Genomic DNA, 18,040 nt, shown 5'->3' with positions numbered 1-18,040 from the left:
TACATACAATGTTTCCACAAACATCCCCTTTATGTTTCCGGGGCTGTGGCCGCACAGGTACTTTGGTCCATATGTTTTGGGATTGCCCGAACATATCTTTGATCTGGCGTAAGATATCTGAGGTGGCTACCTCACTATCGGGCAACCCGATACAATTGTCCATACAGACCTGTTTATTGGGGGTTCATATCCCAGGGGTCCCTGATGCCACTCTGAGATTGCTACATACATTATGTATTGCCACTTTATGGTCCATTGCCCTGCATTGGCGGTCTAATGTTGTACCCTTGGACTCCGTTTTACACAGAATTGACGCTGTAATGCTTATGGAACGTATTCATTATACACTACTGGATAAGATGCACTTATACAATAAAAAATGGGAGTCATGGAAGGATTGTAGACATTTATTGCATGATTGACAACATCCCCGGTAAAGAATGGCTTACATATATTGTTGATAGATGTATCACTCAATCTATTTTATCATTTATGTATCTCATGCACTCATAACTTTCTTTCTTCCTCTATCTTCTTTTTTATGTTAATATACTTTTATGTATTGTACATTTCAAATGTGCCATATTTTTGTTGACAATATCACTTTCATACTGTGCTGTTGTTTTACTGTCTACTTATGTACAATAAAATCGTTTGTAAACAAAAAAAAAATAGTGGCACACTTGAATAAAAATTGTCCACGTATAAGTGGTACCCCATATAGAGAAGGATGACTCCAAGTCCCAAACTATCTTGCCACTGCTCCCCATGTAGTCTGGGCATCTGGGGGGCTCCACTTGACTATCTTTTCCCTTGTAAATCCAAAACTTATAAGTATAGCCTGTTGTCACAATAGTTCCCAGGAAATAATTGATGACCTCCCACTTAACATGAAGCTCCAGCACACACACAGCATACTATAAGTGAAATAAATTTGGGGAGGGAAGTTACACACAACATCCACCGGGAGCTCTATAGAAATCAGACGCATATATTAATTCATAATGGAGTAACTTACGCCTGAAGTCTCGGAAGTAGATGGTCTGTCTGTTGGGATTAAGCAGCTGGATTACGGAGTCATCGTTGTTTTTGACCCGGCAGCTGATTGTTGCAACTTCTCCTTCCACCACTGTCACATTCTCCGTTTCCAGGTTCTGGCGCTCTGCTTTGATGTTCAGAAAAAGGGGTGGGGGGGGGACAAAAGAAAAATGGAAAAAATAATTAATATCATAATAAGAATACATATATTAAAAAGGTACACAATTTTTCAACCCCTCTGCATAATAGGGCAACTACCAGGGAAACAGGGATGCCATACAATAACTTTGTAGAAATAGTTCACCTCATCCCAATGTGTCTAAGTGTTCATCGTTCAGATCAAATTTTTTTCAGCAATCTTTACTTATTTCGGAAGGTTTGTTCAGTGGGTGTTTCACAAACTGGTTGTCAGAAAAGTTGATGCTCAGTGCTGGGCACCTTTCCAAGTCCTTGCAGCAGTCGGATTGGTAAAGTGGGGAGAGACAGTGGCCCCCTTGTTCTAGCCACCTGTTCTGGTGTGGTCTCAGCAAAACATTACACTACAGAAGTTTGTCAGTTTGTGTCTCCCATAAAATTGGTTCCACTCGACTGTTTGTTGAGTGTCTCTCTCTCTCTCTCTATATATATATATATATATATATATATCAAAAAAGGACATTGTTGTGTTTTTTATTTTAGCTACATTTAGCTTTTAAAGTGTACCTGTATCTTTAAAGCACAGGTTTTGAGTTAAGGACTGGAGTAGCATGAAAAAAGGTTATACAGTTAGTTGACAATGAAAAGTCAATATATTTCTGGCCATTTATCTTGAAAACAATAGAGTCACAACTGTGCAGTGGAACAGGAGGTAGAACTTTTTATATAAAATCAATATACTATTGAAAAACTTTAAAAAGAATTTCATACAATAGGGCCATAGAGGCCTTCTGTCAGTCGTCTAACAACTGGTTGTTGAACATGCTTGTTTCTGAAAGTACAGTAAATTAATGGACAAACCTGAACATCAAAAACACAAATGAATGTAGTTATTTATTAAAGGATATGTTCACCTTTGGGAACATGTTACAAGTTCCACCCGTTTCAGGGTGGAACATGTTCCCAGTGCTGCAGCTGCTGTCCACCCCCTCCCCCCCCTTTGACAGCAGTACAGAAGTTCCCCCACTAGCTGTCACTTTTTAAAAACAGCGTGGCTGTGCGGGGCTCCACATTTTTTTACATTGGGTTAGTGGAAGCCAATGAAGGGAATTGCAGCCACAGATGGGTTAGTAAGGTGTATGAGTATTGCAGCAACATTTATGGTAAACTGAAGGGGGGGCCTGTCTAAAGGTAGGATAATTCAGTTGTTAAGGTGGGAGATAATCAAGGAGAGAATAGGTTGTTTGTGGTGTCGTTAGTTATGAAGCGATGAATTCTTGAAAGCTCGTTTGGCTGTACTTCTGTGGATCATAGGAGTGCAGTTCATTTTGCACTCCTGTGACCCGTTTTCAGCTGACAGTGGGTTGAAGCCCGCTGTCAGCTGATGTCACGCAGCTAGTCCAGGCTGGGGAAAGATCCCGATTTTAAAGTCAGGATCCACCCCATAGTCTGGAGCGGTGCCTGGCTCAGCCTCTCAGCGATCTGCTGAGCCAGGCGCTCCCTCCACAGCCCAGCACTCCAGTGAGATTGACAGTCACAGTTCTCAGAACTCAGCGATCAAATGACTGCTGTGAGCAAACATTTAGAGCAGGCGGGGGACAGATGCAGCATCGGACCAAAGGAGAGGTGTTAGGGATCCTACAGCAGTAGCCTCTAGCGCTCCACAGACCGGAATTCCCCAAGGCGCGGAATCTAAGCCCCAACCTGCTTGTTCACCAGGGCCCCTGATGGTGGGGATGGACTTGGAGCAGGCCGAAACCAGATCGCAGCCCCTGGGTTCACCCAGCTGTGGTAGAAGCACCGCTGGAGGTGTGTAGCAGGTGAGAGCCTGATGTGAGGAGGTAACAAGAGCAGATTCAGGCAGGTCGGGTCGGTAACGGAGGTGGCAGCGTGGTACAAAATCAGCAGGCAGAGGGATAAACAGGTCACAAGCCGGCTTCGGTAATAGGAGATCAGAACGTGCAGGGTTAAGCAGGGATCAGAACAGGAGATAGACAGCAAATCAGGGTCAGGCAGGGTCGGCAACAAGACAATCTACTATGCAGGAACTCAGGATACAGGTAAGACCATACGGCAACTAAACACAGTCCTAACCTGTTTTAAATAGGGTGCCCTGCGCCCTGATTGGTGCCAGGCTCGTGTCCGCGATCGCGAGTGCGCATGTGTGAGCGCCACTGCAATCGCGGGTGCCCTGGTCCCAATGCTCGCACGCTAGTGTGGCCGGGCACACCGCGCATGCGCAGACTCATGCGCGATCGCGGCCAACACTGGGGTCCCTGACAAGAGGTCAGAGCCTAGGATTACACCTTTCACGCTGGCATGTACGGATGGACCAATTGTTGTGGTGTTGATCTCAATGGTAAAGTCAAGGGGGGATCAGAGAGAAAGAAATATTACAAGTTTAGTCTTAGAGAGACTGAGTTTGAGGAAATGGTGGGACATCTATACTGACATATCGCTCAGTAAATTTATGATATGCAAAGAGATAAAGGGAGTGAGCTGGAGAGTAGAATAATACATATGGGTGCCATTAGCATAGAGGTGGTATTGGAAGCTGTGAGAGGTGATTAAATGACCCTGTGGTGTAGAGAGAGAATAGGAGGAGCCCCAAGAACAGAGCCTTTGGCTAGCCCAACACAAAGTGAACTGGAGGAGATAGAGTTGTATGTGATACTAAAGGTGCTCTGAGGTAGGTAGGAGGAGAACCAGGAAAGAACAAAGTTGTGGACGTAAGGGGGAAACTAGTGCATATCTGAGAGGGGAGGGAAAGGTGCCAAGGGAGGGAAAGATTGAAGATGTGGGTTAGAAAGTTTAAGATAAAGCAGAAAGGGTCTAGTGGTCAGGGGGCAGGTGGGCCTCAGAAAGACGTTTGGCAGCTTCCTTGGTGGTAACAGGGTCAAAGGAAGAAAGTGCTGAGTGAGGTGTTGGACCTGGTATGTTGGTCAGAGGAAAAAGCAGGACACTGCAGATCTCACCACACATTTTATCAATAATATTCTTGAATGATTGGCAATTTCCTAGGCAGTAAGTTAGATTTGTAGTGGGTGAAGTCTTGCATATCAGTCAGTTGCTGCTACTTTCCTATCTAATTAGAAGTTTGGTGTAGGAAGGGGACCTAGCGGTGTTGCTTAACTCCAGTAGAAGATATTCAGGTCACCTGAAGCTGCTGTCTGGGACAAGACTGGGTAAACCCAAGACTGAATAAACAAAAATTAAAAAAAAAAAAAAAAAAATCAAGAGACATGTCCAAAGTACTGTAAGCCCGATCATTAAACTAGACTTAAGAAAGGGGAGAATTGGAAATCCCACACAGCACTATGGATTGCAGCATATTGCAAACACTCTTTGCACCCCCTCCTGGCCTCAAAATAAAAACGAAGTTCAGTAAAATACCAGCAATCTAAATGAATTATGATGATTTACCACAGGGTAAAGGCAGCTCCAGAACCATTATAAATATAACACACTTTTAATTAACTTAGTGCTGTCTAAAGATTAAGTATATTATTAAAAATAAAATGTATGTAATTGAGGTCATGTACATAATAATATTTAAAAAATGCATAATTTCTTGCATGACCATAATGCAGACTAGGGTTGTAAAGAACATAAGGGAAGCACATAAAATGCTTGGCAACCCTTGTTCTGGATCCACGCTTGTACATTATAAACCCCAATTTATTAGTTGCAGTCGTGAAAATTTCCATCCCTGACATATATACATTCGGCAGTATGTGTCATAAAATTATTCAGCCTTGAAAAAGAATCATTACAGATGTTAACCAGTCAGGAAGAAGCTGCTCTTTTCATGGTACAGGTACACGTTGTACATTAGAAATACAGTACACAATTTCCATAAGAGCTGCTTCACGGTGCTACAGATGACAGGATGGTTTCTATTAGCATGGATTTTCAGTCCCTGCTGTGGTGACTTAGTGCCATTTCCAGAGACTTGAGGAACCGAGCACTATTCTAATCAGACAGTTAGGGGTTCAGGACTGCAGCAGGACCAAGAGATGCCTGAGAACGTAATGGGCATCACACAAAGCAAGCATGTCTCAGCAGTAATTACCCTGATTCCTGGTAGGGCAGCAGTGACTGTATCTTTATATGTGCTATTATGAAGTGTACACAGCTCTCTTCCCATCACACAAGCATCCATATGGAACTAGTGACTATTAGGCCATTTGAGCTGACATGTGGCCCAGTGCAGAGGACCATCAATTACATGGAAGCTCACTACACATGAAAAGCCATAGTCACATAGAAATAATCAGAGTCGATAGAACACCTCTTCCATTTTGTAGTTCTAACTACTATAGAATTCTAGCCTTGAAATAGACCAGAAGAGATAATTGAGCCAAAAAAAGAAAGACAAAGCAAAGATTAAGCAAGCAATTCTTGCAGCTCAACATTTTGGTTACTGATATAATGTTTCCTCTAATGCCTAGTACACACAATGAGAGAAAGAAAAAAACGCTTTTGGAACGATCATCCAATAATCTGATCATTATGACACAGCTTTTGAGAACCGATTATGACAGTTCATGTGAAAATGTCCAAAGAAACAATTTCCTCATAAGTTAACAGGATAACAGAACAAACTATTTCCGTGTAATTGGTATAGTTTTTGTACAAAAAAAAAAAATCAAGTGACAAAGACCATGCATGCTCGGAAACAAAAGAATACATTACTATACAATACATTACATAACTTTCAAAGTTGTATTCGAACAAGAAGTTTTGTTACTTTAGTAACCTATTCATTTTCGATATGAGACTAGCATGCAATAAAAAAAAAAAAAAAAAAAGACGATCATTCACCCGATAGTCTTGTCTTACGTACAAGGACCTAGACTCCTCTTATCAATTCAGTGCACACAAAGATGGAATATACAATCGCTACAATGTGATTGACTGCTCTGGTTGCTTTTTTTTTTTTCTGGATAGCAAAGAAAAAAAAAAAAGATACAGATAACTGACTTCAATGGAAAATCGGATCCCGCTGACTTCAATGCACAAATAATTTACATTATATATTAAAAAAAACCTGTCCATTTCAGTTTTGTTTCTCGTCCAAGTGCATCCTGAATTTTCGGTTTCAGTTTTGGTCCAGAGTTTTCATTTCAGTGCACCACTAATTAAAACACCTGGTAAGCTTGTAATGAAAGTACCTTTTCAGGAGCTACTTGTTAAAGGATGACAACATGCTGTTCCTGTGTCCCTATTGTGTTCCAATGTTGTCACCTTGTTACTAGGGACAAGTGTCCATTATGTAAGCATTGTCCACTGTCACCATCAGGAAATGTGCCCTAAGATATGTAATGACATTTGTGGAGTGTGTGCATGTAGGAAGTGGCTGAAAATAGGCTGTATGTGATCAGAAGCTCCAAAATGCAAATTCTGCAATTATTTATGATACATAGTATGACAATAATGAAGTCTGGTGACTTTCAAACTGTGTTGGGAGAGAACAGGGAAAATCACACTCAACACGGTGCCACTTTTATTTCTCCAAATTCCACAAGTCCGTGGGGGGAGGGGGGGTTAAACTTATAATGAAATCCCATAGCTGTGGTGGGCTGCCAGAGAAGGTGACAGAACACGCAAGCTCAGGACACAAAAAGCGAAGAAATTTAGATAGAACGCAGAGGAGTCATAAAATTTCCTCTAGCAGACTCTGCAAAGACTCCTAATGAGGTCCGCTTGTAAATAGTCTGGAAGAGCAGAGTTAGCAATACACATTTGTATGTCTAGATGCATTTGACCTAAACTGCACATTCATACATAACAACTCCCCTTTACGCATATTCTAGATGTCCACACTATAAAACGCATATGAATCGCACAGGAACCGCACCGCAATCCTGTACAATTCACATGGGATTCAGTGTGGTGCGATTTGTACCCCTTCATTTTGAGCAGGCTGAAATCGCCCTGCATCCACACCAAAGTCGCGCATGCAGCAATTTTGGGAATGCACTCCAACCGGACCATATGGTCGTTACGTACCATGTGATCTGGTGCAGGCAAACACACTGCATTTGTTACCTGTGTTTGTTAAAACTGCACTGACACCCACTGCAGATTGCAAGCGCAGTACAATCTGAATGTGGTGTGGGAAACATGCATGGATCGTGGGTTTCCAGCAACATTCTTGTGTGAACCAAGGCTAACTCCTGCAGTAATGTGGTTACATTGTATGAGAAGATGCAAGTCAGACACTAAACTCACTTATGCTACAAGGTCCAGTAGGCAAAAAAAAAAAAACAACAGTAGTCCTCCTAGATAAGATGTTCATATCATAGTTGGTTTCTAACGAATCATAATTTCATCCTGTTCAATAATATGTTGTTTGTCAGATTGTGAAACCCTATCAGATGGGAATACAAATTTAATTAGGATGATTGACATGAAGGGTGTGTCTGCTAGAGCATAATGAAACACTTCAACACCCCTTCAGCACACCCCTCAGTCCCTTTTATTGGTTAATTATGTTGATGCCCTTTCCAGGAACCAGAAAGTATGGCTGAAGTTGCAGTTCTAGGCTCTCATTTGACATCATAGCCACAAAGGATACTGAGAAAGTCATGCTTCTGAGAGTCAGTGACTCTGATATATCAGATTGGACTTACACTGCAGGGGAATTAGACTCGGCATGGAGCCAAAGACCAGCCGCGCTTTGCTAAGAATTTTTTCACTTTTAATCCTTTTTATTTTACTGTTGCTCATTGTCAGTAGTATCATTTTTGTTTTTCTATAAATATTTTCTTGCAAAGTTTTCCTTTCATTGAAACAACTTTAAAGTGGAACTTCACCCTCTCAATCTATATTGACCATTATGAATCCTTATGCTGCTAGAATTAGTAAATAGGACAGTATACCATATTTACTTGTTTTAAACTTGTTTTTTTTACACATTTCTTCAGTTACTTCCCATGCCTTGGCAAATTATGTCATACATCCCATGATTCCTCAGGATGGGAGGACATGTTTTCTCAGGTAAGCACACCCATCTGCCTGCATGTCTGAGCTAAGGGCAGATGGATTCCATGAAGAAAATGCTACATGAATGAGTGGATGGATGGGGGAGTTTTCTTTAAATATGAAAAATGAATTAAACAGCATTTTTGGTTTGTGGTGCACAGATGCAGTGACCGTAAACTGAATCTCAAAAAGAAAAAGGACTTTTTGCCTTTTTGGAAAAAAAAAGCTACCACGTAGTTAATTCTGTTACATTCCTGTCTGGGTGTGGCAGTGAGTAATACATACACGTCTTTGAAAAGGTCAGAATTGGGGGAGCAGATGCTGTGGGTGGTGCATATATCCATAAACACCATGTGCGTGTGTGTAAAGAGGTAATATTGACCATCACTTTCAGTTTGCTTGTGCTTAGATTGTTGTCCTAGAACTGGAAAATCCCTGTAATAAATATTAATTTGGGGATTACATCTACTTTAATGGAGTGTTTTGGTGCTTATGGTAGGTCTTGTGTTATATCCAATAAATAGACAAACAGGGCACAGCCATGTTTGTCTGCCAGCTGAGCAATATTATGTAGCATGAGTCTATTTGTGTGTGCATATGAAACCAAATTTCATTCGAAGATGCAGAATGACCCAGCAGGCTAGGCAGTAAAAACCAAGGTATTCTCACATCTTAATAATTTATCAGAACGGTCTGAAAATCAGGCAAGTGATGGCAAAGCAATGTACAAACTCAGTCCTACATCTCATTCAGATGCTGTTAAGCCATAGTCAGCGTTCTATTGACCATGCATTGTGTGAGTCACCTGCTGAATGCGAAGCATTAGCCTGTCAGATAACCTGCACATTACTATACATCACACTAAAGGGGAAAACAATAGACTACACTACATCATAAATCACGTGAGATTCCGTACGAGTACACAGAATTAGCCTATACTGCATAAAGTAAGCCCCCGTGTGAGAAGAACATTAGCCTAATGTTTCATACAACACAACATCCCGAGAGAGAAGACAACATTACTAAAACATCCCATAATACCTTCCATCTCTGTCAGAAAAGGCCCACTGTGCATTAAATATGTGTTTCTACAAAGGGAACATTTATTAGCACTCAATTAGGGCTTCTATATCATGAGTTGCATAACCACTTCACACTTTCCCATGAGCCAAATGCCATCAAATTCTTGAAGACTTGAAAAGGAGGGAACGCAAATTAGTATTTTCCTAGCCGAAAGACCAAAACATTCAATGACACTTAAAAAAAAAAAAAAACAAAACAAAAAAAAGAAAAGGAGCACTGAAGAAGAAAATAAACCTATAGTAAAACTAAATCTGTATGGTAATTTCTCTAAGGAGTCACACCTAGTTCTTCCAGTCCACTAGACTAAAACAAAGAATTGCACCATTAGCGAATAAGTGAGGTCAGTAAAAGGAAATGCTTAACATTTCCTATGGAAAAGCATGTACCATTGAGGACTTCCTTCTGAAGATGCTAGATGCCTGACTGTCATGACCACATTTTGGCTTTAAAGTGGAAATGAATCCTTGTAAAATGCATGTTTTGCAGCGTTAAAATAATGTATATGTTTTAGGGTGCCCTTAGGTCACAATCACACCTGCCAATTTGCCCCACAATATTTACAGAGGCAGCCCCTTTGAAAGCAATGGGAGGCTGAGAGTTTCCATAACTAACCGGTGGCCGCTCACATGTAAACTCTATTCAGCGATCGCCTGTGAAATATCGGCTCTGGACTCAGTCAGTCTGGGCCCAGGGCCAATCACTCACAGGTGATCATTACATAGCTGTGTCTCCTATTGCTTTCAAAGGGGGGAGAGGTAATCACCAGGGACCAGCTAATCACCAGGGACCCCTGCTGGGGTTCTCACATGCAAATACTACCAGCAACATTTGGAGTGTGAATGTGGCCTTAAAATGCACTTACATTTTTTAAAACAAATTGGGATAGCGCCTACTTTATATTTGTTGCACGCTCCCATTGTCATAACATAACTTAAAAAAAAAGGTGCTCAGGTTCCAATGCTGTCCAGCTTATCTATATGTCAATACTTAGTGAGTTATTGACCCACAACCAAATGGACGCCTCAATGCTTCACTGGCTGCATACTTATTCCAAGTCAATAATATCCTCTTAAAGCGGAACATTACCCATAACAACTTGCTAAAAAATAATGTTCTTAAGCAAGGAACATACATTCCACACTAATAACACAGGTCTGCAAAAACTTTTTTTCAAGAGCTGTTTTGGTTATTCCACATAATCTTTATGTTTTTTGGTGCGCTGAATCCGAAAATGACCTCCATTTTGTCATAGGACATCACGTTTCCTGACAATTTAGGTAACTATGTTAAATAAGGCAATACCTCAAAATAAATGGAAATAGACTTATAAAATTAAAGTTTTATTACAATTTTTTCATGAAAATCCTTTTTTGAACTGAAATGAGTTCACCTACACACACTAAACTCGATTCTTCTTCCCTGTGAGGTTCCTCTTGGTGCATTTACACTTGTGAGTAGCATCTGGAATGTCTCTCTGAAGCATCCAACAGTAGTCTGCCATCCTTGTAATGCTCCATTTTCCCTGGTATCTCATTTCCATCTCTTTAATGTCTTGGTGGAATCGTTCACCTTGTTCCTCACTCACAGCTCCCAAATTTTCAGGAAAGTAGTCAAGGTGGGACTGGAGGAAATGCAGTTTCAAACTCATCAGGCAACCTAAAGCTTGAAATGCTTTCAGCATTCCTCCGACGATCTTTTTGTAGTGAGGATCTTTGTTATTGCCTAAACATTTCTGTACAACTTCTTTAAATGCAATCCACCCTTCTTTTTGAGGATCCGTCATGGTATTGACAAACTCTTGATCAACTATAAGCCTTCTAATGTCTGGTCCGACGAACAAACCTTCTTTCAATTTTGCCTCTGACAGGCCTGGAAACTTGGTAACCAATTATTTGAAGCATTCTCCATCTCTTGGAAGTGATTTTACAAATTGCTTCATCAATCCCAATTTTATGTGGAGAGGTGGTAGAAGAACTTTATGGGAAGGTACCAAAGTTTCTCGGAGGACATTTTTTTCACCGACTGTTAGCACCCTCGGCTGCCAACTCTTCTTGGTCCAGTGATTTTGTTGGTCTCGACTGTCCCATAGACACAGAAAACAAGGGTGTTTGGTATCCCAGCCACTGGATTCTTCAGGAAAGATTAACCCCTTCTATCATTAGAAGCACAGACTCAGGGCTGAGGCTTACACATACAGCATGCTGCTGAGTATCCCAGTAGTCAAACATGTCACTCAGAGCAGCACTTGTATTCACCCCCTTTGCAGGGGGGGAGGGGCAGAGATTGTTTACCTGCAAATAACAACAAAGGGCCAGAAGAGAACTAGGGAAATGAGGAAATATAATTTTTTTTCCCTAAAACCTGCTTAGCTTATGTATATATTGCTGACCATCAGATTTACAGTGCTATATTTTTTTTTACATAACTCAGACAGCCTCTTTAAGGTTTTTTGGGCATTTTATATCTTAAATGCACTTATGTGAATTAATTAATAGTAATTTGGACTTTAAATTTGGTTAAAAACCCATAATATAAAAAAATACCAAAAATTAAATTTATTCATAAATTTGAAGACAATTTAGCATTTTGTGGCAAATCATGACGTCTAGGAGTTTTTTCAATATTTTATTTGTTTTCAGCACACCAAAATACATGGAAATTAGATGAAAATTATCAAACAGCTTTTTAGTCGCAGACCTGTGTAATTATACTACAAAAATTGCCTCCAACATTCCTCCTGTTTCTTCTTGCTGGAGGCTGACATTTTGCTAAAGTCCTGAGTCCCTGAGCAGCAGTAAATCTTTAGGCTGTCAGCAGATCAGCCTCTACATTTTTGGCACAACTGAGCACGTGAGGGGCAGGATGAGACAACATTACTGTCTAGGCACTTATTTGTAATGTTTTACATAGCAATACTGGCCAGCTTAAAGTGATCTAGAAGGTCACTCAACCCAGGAACCTGCATTCACTATATTTGGTCTCCCACAGTACACAGAAATGCAATTATTTTAGTAAATATAAACTGCTATATACCTTCTCTGATCAGCAGTTAGAGCAGTCTTGTGCCTTCTATCAATGTCCAGCACAGCACTGGTTAAAGCTTGTAGGAGGAGTTTTCATTCTCCCCTGACTGTCCTAGGAGCCTGAAGGACCCCTGACCCTCGATGATTGTCCCTGTGCTGATCACATGCACCGTCCAAAGGAAAAATAAATCTCTCTAGCAATACACACCAAAATGATCATGTGCAGCTTTGCACCAAGGCTCTGTTCTATCACCAGATGGATTGGGATCTGTGGACCAAGAGGAGGATCAAAGAAGACAGGATCAAACATTCCTTTTACACAAAGCAGAGGATTAACCCATTCGATTCCACAGTGAGTATAACAGCTTCAGCTCCGGAAGATTTACCCACCTTCCTGACCAGGCCAATGTTTCCGATACGACGCTGCATTACTTTAACAATTGCACGGTCATACAACGCTGCACCAAAATGAAATTTATGTCCTTTATTCCCACAAATAGAGCTTTATTTTGGTGGTATTTGATCGCCTCTGCTTTGTTTACTTTTTGTGTTAAACACAAAAAAGACCGACAATTTTGAAAAAAAAACCTGAAACAATATTTTTAATTTTCTACTATAAAACATATCCAACAAATAAAAAAATAAAACAAAAAAAAACTTCCTTTATAAATATAGGTCAAAATATATTCTGCTATATAATTTTGGTAAAACAAAAAAAATCCCAATAAGCGTAAATTGATTGGTTTGCGCAAAAGTTATACAAAGTTACCTACAAACTATGGGACATATGCTAAAATTTTATATATATACATACACACATACAATGTGCTACAAATGTACACTGATCACTGTACTAATGACACTGGTTGGTAAGGGGTTACCATCTAGGGTGATCAAAGGGTTAATTGTGTGCCTAGCTATGTGCTTGTGTAACACTACATGGTGCTGGTACCAGAGGAAGTGATGTATCATGTTCCCAGCTCTGCAGGGACACACGTTCACTTTCACCTGTCACAACAGAGATGTTCTTCCTCCCTCTCTGACGATCTGTGGGTGCCAGTGAACATCTATTTGGTGGGACTCAAAGATAGGCTTCTGCCGTGACAGTTCACAGCAGAAGCAATCTGCAGGCAGCGCATGCTGGCCCCCTTGAGACGGGAGTGCAAAATCAAGTATATATACAGTGAGGAACAGAAGTATTTGAACACCCTGCGATTTTGCAAGTTCTCCCACTTAGAAATCATGGAGGGGTCTGAAATTCACATTGTAGGTGTATTCCCACTCGGAGAGACAGAAATTAAAAAAAATTTTCAGGAAATCACATTGTATGACTTTTAAACAATTTATTTGTCTTGCACTGCTGAACATAAGTATTTGAACACCTAAGAAACAGCAAGAATTATGGCTCTCAAAGACCTGTTACTGTGCCTTTAAAAAGTCCACCTCTACTCCACTCATTAATCTAACTTAGTAGCACCTGTCTGAGCTCTTTAAAGACACCTGTCCACCCCACAGTCAGTCAGACGCCAACTACTACCATGGGCAAGACCAAAGAGCTGTCAAAAGACACCGGAGACAAATTCCAGCCACAAGGCTGGAAAGGGCTACGGGGCAATTGCCAAGCAGCTTGGAGAAAATAGATCAACTGTTGGAGCAATTGTTAGAAAATGGAAGAGGCTAAAGACGACTGTCAGTCTCCCTCGGACTGGGGCTCCATGCAAGATCTCACCTTGTGGGGTATCACTGATAAGAAAGGTGAGGTATCAGCCCAGAACTACAAGGGAGGAGCTGGTCAATGACATGAATTTCAGACCCCTCCATGATTTCTAAGTGGGAGAACTTGCAAAATCGTAGGGTGTTCAAATACTTCTGTTCCTCACTGTACGTGCACAGGAGAGCCGCCCTGTAGCAGTAATACTGCTATAGGGGTGATGTAAAGTAGATAACAAGCATGTTTTACTACATATACAGAGTGATTTTACTGTTGTGAGTTTAATAACACAAAATTTTCCCACTAAAGTTCCACTTTAACCTCCCTAGCGGTCTGATTATGTCCATATTTCTGTGCTCAAAGTGGTACATTTTTTTGCATGGAAATATGTATTTTTTTTATTGTAGGCCTGTAATTTTTAGGAATAACTCACTGAAATCTGTTCTAACAAGAGTCTAGTAAACATCCCGGGTATGTTAAAATTTGAAACACGAAATCATAAATTATAATTTAATAATCATAAAAAAAATATAATAATAAATTTAATTCAATAATATAATCAAACCAAAAACACTGACATTTGAAATATAGCGCCAAGTTCGCACATCACTGAGCAAAGTCGCAAAATCGTTTTCAGTGTCTGATGACGAATCTCCCCACAAATCATTATCACTCAATTCTGCAAGTAGTTCTAATTTACTATCGCTGTTCTCTAGCCGGTCTAAAACCGATTTTGACCTAAAGGGACGCTTTTTGGACGCCATGGACGTGTCTCAGTTTCCAGGCAGAAAGAACAGTAAAAATGCAGGCAGGGCACAGGACAAAGCACTAGGGACAAAATGTATGTGAAATGGTTTGATACAGTAATGTTTTACTATGTGATTTTAGTGAATGTCACTTTTTGTAATTTTCACTTTTCCCGCCATTCCGTCCACGTACGTCCCGACGTTGCAGGGGACGGAACCCAGATGACAGATGCTGGCATCTGCCGGAGGACATTGCCGGGGACACTGCAGGAGGGACATCGTGGGAGAAGGACAAGGTAAGAGAAGAACAGATCCCGGAGCAGCGCCGCATGGTAGTCCCGAGTGTAGCTCAGGGTTACCGCTTGTGGTACTGAAACTTTACCCCGAGCTACACTCGGGAATACCGCCAGGGAGGTTAAAGTGGTAGTAAGCCCAAAACCCCCAAACACCATTCTTTTGCACAATTTAGTAGATAATGGTGTTATGACCTAATTCACATTGTGTGTGCCTCTCAAAAAGTCATCCCCATTTGGTTGTAGCCTCATTGGCTATTACGGGGGGAACAGAAACCGGGACGTCCACACGTAGCTGGGGCCTGGGAGTAATTCCCCTTTGGAACGTCTAAAGGACCCAGTACCTCCTGATTTGGACGGATCTACCTTGTCTGGCCAGGGGCTGGGAAGGCAGAAAGTCCGCAAACTCAGTGCCCGCCCTCAGGGGTGCCACTAGTAACACCTGGGTGTGGGACCCCACAGTGTGAAGATGGCACAAGGTCACTGTTTTTACACTCTTTTTGCACAGCGCTCTTAGGACCAGGCCTTCTGGCTAGGACCAGGGCAATTTTTGCTACAGGCCTCAGGGCCTGGTCTGTGCACAATTTGGCACAGCCACTTTTTTATTTTCTATTTAATTTATTCACTCCCACGTTTTGTCACTTTTTCTTGCTTTTGTGTGTGTTTTTCACAGGATGGAGGGTGTGGGTCCTCGGGCCTTCCCTGAAGTCTAGGGGGAGGATGTGTGGCCTTTTGGTTCCTTCCTCCCCTGATCCCTAGGGGGTTTTCTCTTCGGGAGAGCCCCCTGACCAAGTATTGGGTGTCCGGCTTCGGCTGGACACAAGGAACGGTGGTCCACCAGGCCTTTTGGCCAGGAGGACCAAATGGGAACCTTGTACCTGTCAGGAGCTTCGTGCCCCGGGGGATCAGGGTAGTGGTCCAGCCCCTTTAGGGGTAGGACAAAAGCACACCCCTAAGGGCACTTTTTCGTGTGGTGTTCGCACTTGCATTTTCTTTGTGATCACTTACGGGTTTTTCGTTCTAGTTTGCACGTTTGCGGACTTAAAAAAAAAAAATATATATATATATGTGTCTCATTACATAGGCTGTCAATCAAATCAAAAATCAAATGTAAAGGGGCGTGGCACCATCATTTTTTTCACTGTGTTGTTTTTTGTTTTGATCTTTAATCAGGAGAGTAAAAATCCCCTCTGCCCAGAATGACAATGCTGGTGTCTGAAGGTATCCCTGTGCTCCTTCATCCAGAATGGAGGCAGTCAAATACAGGAGGAGTATTATTGATCAGATCACCAGGTGAAAACAGAGGGAAAGAAGACCCATCTAATGCTTGGTAAATTGCAATAGATTACATTTTTGGTTTTGGTTTAATACTGCTTTAAGCTCCTCTGAAATGGATATTTGATGTATTTCCATTACTCTCCCAAATTCTGTACCTGTAAGGCCTCCTTCGCACTGTGTGCAGTGACTGGTGTTTGCCTGCATTGGATGAACACCAGCCACAACAAAAGCACACAGAAAACAACTGCAGCTCACCGCAGGGCAAAACTGACAGCTGGTCGAGTATTTTATTGTATGAGCAGTGTGAGCGAGCCCTAAAACTCCACAACTTCTCAGGAGAGATGTCAAAGTTGTCAAAGCTGCGCCATATTCATAAGCCTCACCGTCACAGACATGAATCCATCGCACAACCGTGGGGCAAATATCTAAAGAGTATCTACAGCACTTCTTAGGAATCCCAGGGATTGGGAGTTTTATGGCAGCAACAAATAAAAACTCCCATACTGCTTCATATACTTTTCACTGAACACAAAGACACGCACTATCCTTTCCATACAATGTGTTTGTACAAAGGGATGAAAAATCACCTTACACTGGGAAGAGAAGGCAAGTAATGGACCTCCTCTCTATGGTCCCCCATACATCCTGAAGGTGTTTACATCAATGAATACATTCCCCTATACACCCTGAAGGTGTTTACATCAATGTATACATTCCCCCATACATCCTGAAGGTGTTTACATCAATGTATACATTCCCCCATACATCCTGAAGGTGTTTACATCAATGTATACATTCCCCCATACATCCTGAAGGTGTTTACATCAATGTATACATTCCCCTATACATCCTGAAGGTGTTTACATCAATGTATACATTCCTCCATACATCCTGAAGGTGTTTACATCAATGTATACATTCCTCCATACATCCTGAAGGTGTTTACATCAATGTATACATTCCCCTATACATCCTGAAGGTGTCTACATCAATGTATACATTCCCCTATACATCCTGAAGTTGCTTACATCAATGTATACATTCCCCTATACATCCTGAAGGTGCTCACAACAATGTATACATTCCCCTATATGCACATCCTGAAGGTGTTTACATCAATGTATACATTCCCCTATACATCCTGAAGGTGTTTACATCAATGTATACTTTCCCCCATACATCATGAAGGTGTTTACATCAATGTATACATTCCCCTATACACCCTAAAGGTGTTTACATCAATGTATACATTCCCCCATACACCCTGAAGGTGTTTACATCAATTATACATTCCCCTATACATCCTGAAGGTGTTTACATCAATGTATACATTCCCCTATACATCCTGAAGGTGTTTACATCAATGTATACATTCCCCTATACCAGGGCTTAAAATTTCAAGTCCTGAGCTACTAGCCAGGCCTTAGAGTTACTCGCCACCAACAAACACAAACAGAGACACCTGTATACACACACAGGCATGTACATACACAACACACACAGAAACATGTACACACACACACACACAGAGACACATGTACACACACACACAGAAACATGTACACACACGCACAGAGACACATGTATACACACACACACAGATACAGACACATGTATACACACACAGGCACGTACAGACACGCATACACAAAGATACATGTACATACACAGAAATACACAGACACATGTGCATATACAGAAATACACACACACAGACACATGTGCATATACAGAAATACACACACA

At 41.3% G+C, this 18,040-nt stretch overlaps 1 protein-coding gene across 7 annotated transcripts in view; it reads right to left on the bottom strand.

Annotated features, from left to right (window-relative positions):
* Positions 1 to 18,040, bottom strand: part of CADM1 (cell adhesion molecule 1) — a 535,014-nt gene that overhangs the window by 233,333 nt on the left and 283,641 nt on the right. For 5 of the 7 annotated variants that reach the window (XM_089670158.1, XM_089670161.1, XM_089670162.1 and 2 more), the window contains one exon: positions 1,019 to 1,165. In XM_089670158.1, the coding sequence (XP_089526284.1) occupies positions 1,019 to 1,165 (147 nt within the window). The remainder of the gene's footprint in view (positions 1 to 1,018; positions 1,166 to 18,040) is intronic. The other 2 variants (XM_089670164.1, XM_089670159.1) reach the window with 1 other exon arrangement.

The sequence above is a fragment of the Staurois parvus genome, unplaced genomic scaffold (assembly GCF_062004578.1).
Source record: "Staurois parvus isolate SC_StPar_1 unplaced genomic scaffold, SC_StPar_1.0 ptg000087l, whole genome shotgun sequence".
Taxonomy (NCBI): Eukaryota; Metazoa; Chordata; class Amphibia; order Anura; family Ranidae; genus Staurois; species Staurois parvus.
The sequence above is the reverse complement of the archived record's forward strand: the minus strand, read 5'-3'. Positions and strand labels throughout refer to the sequence as shown.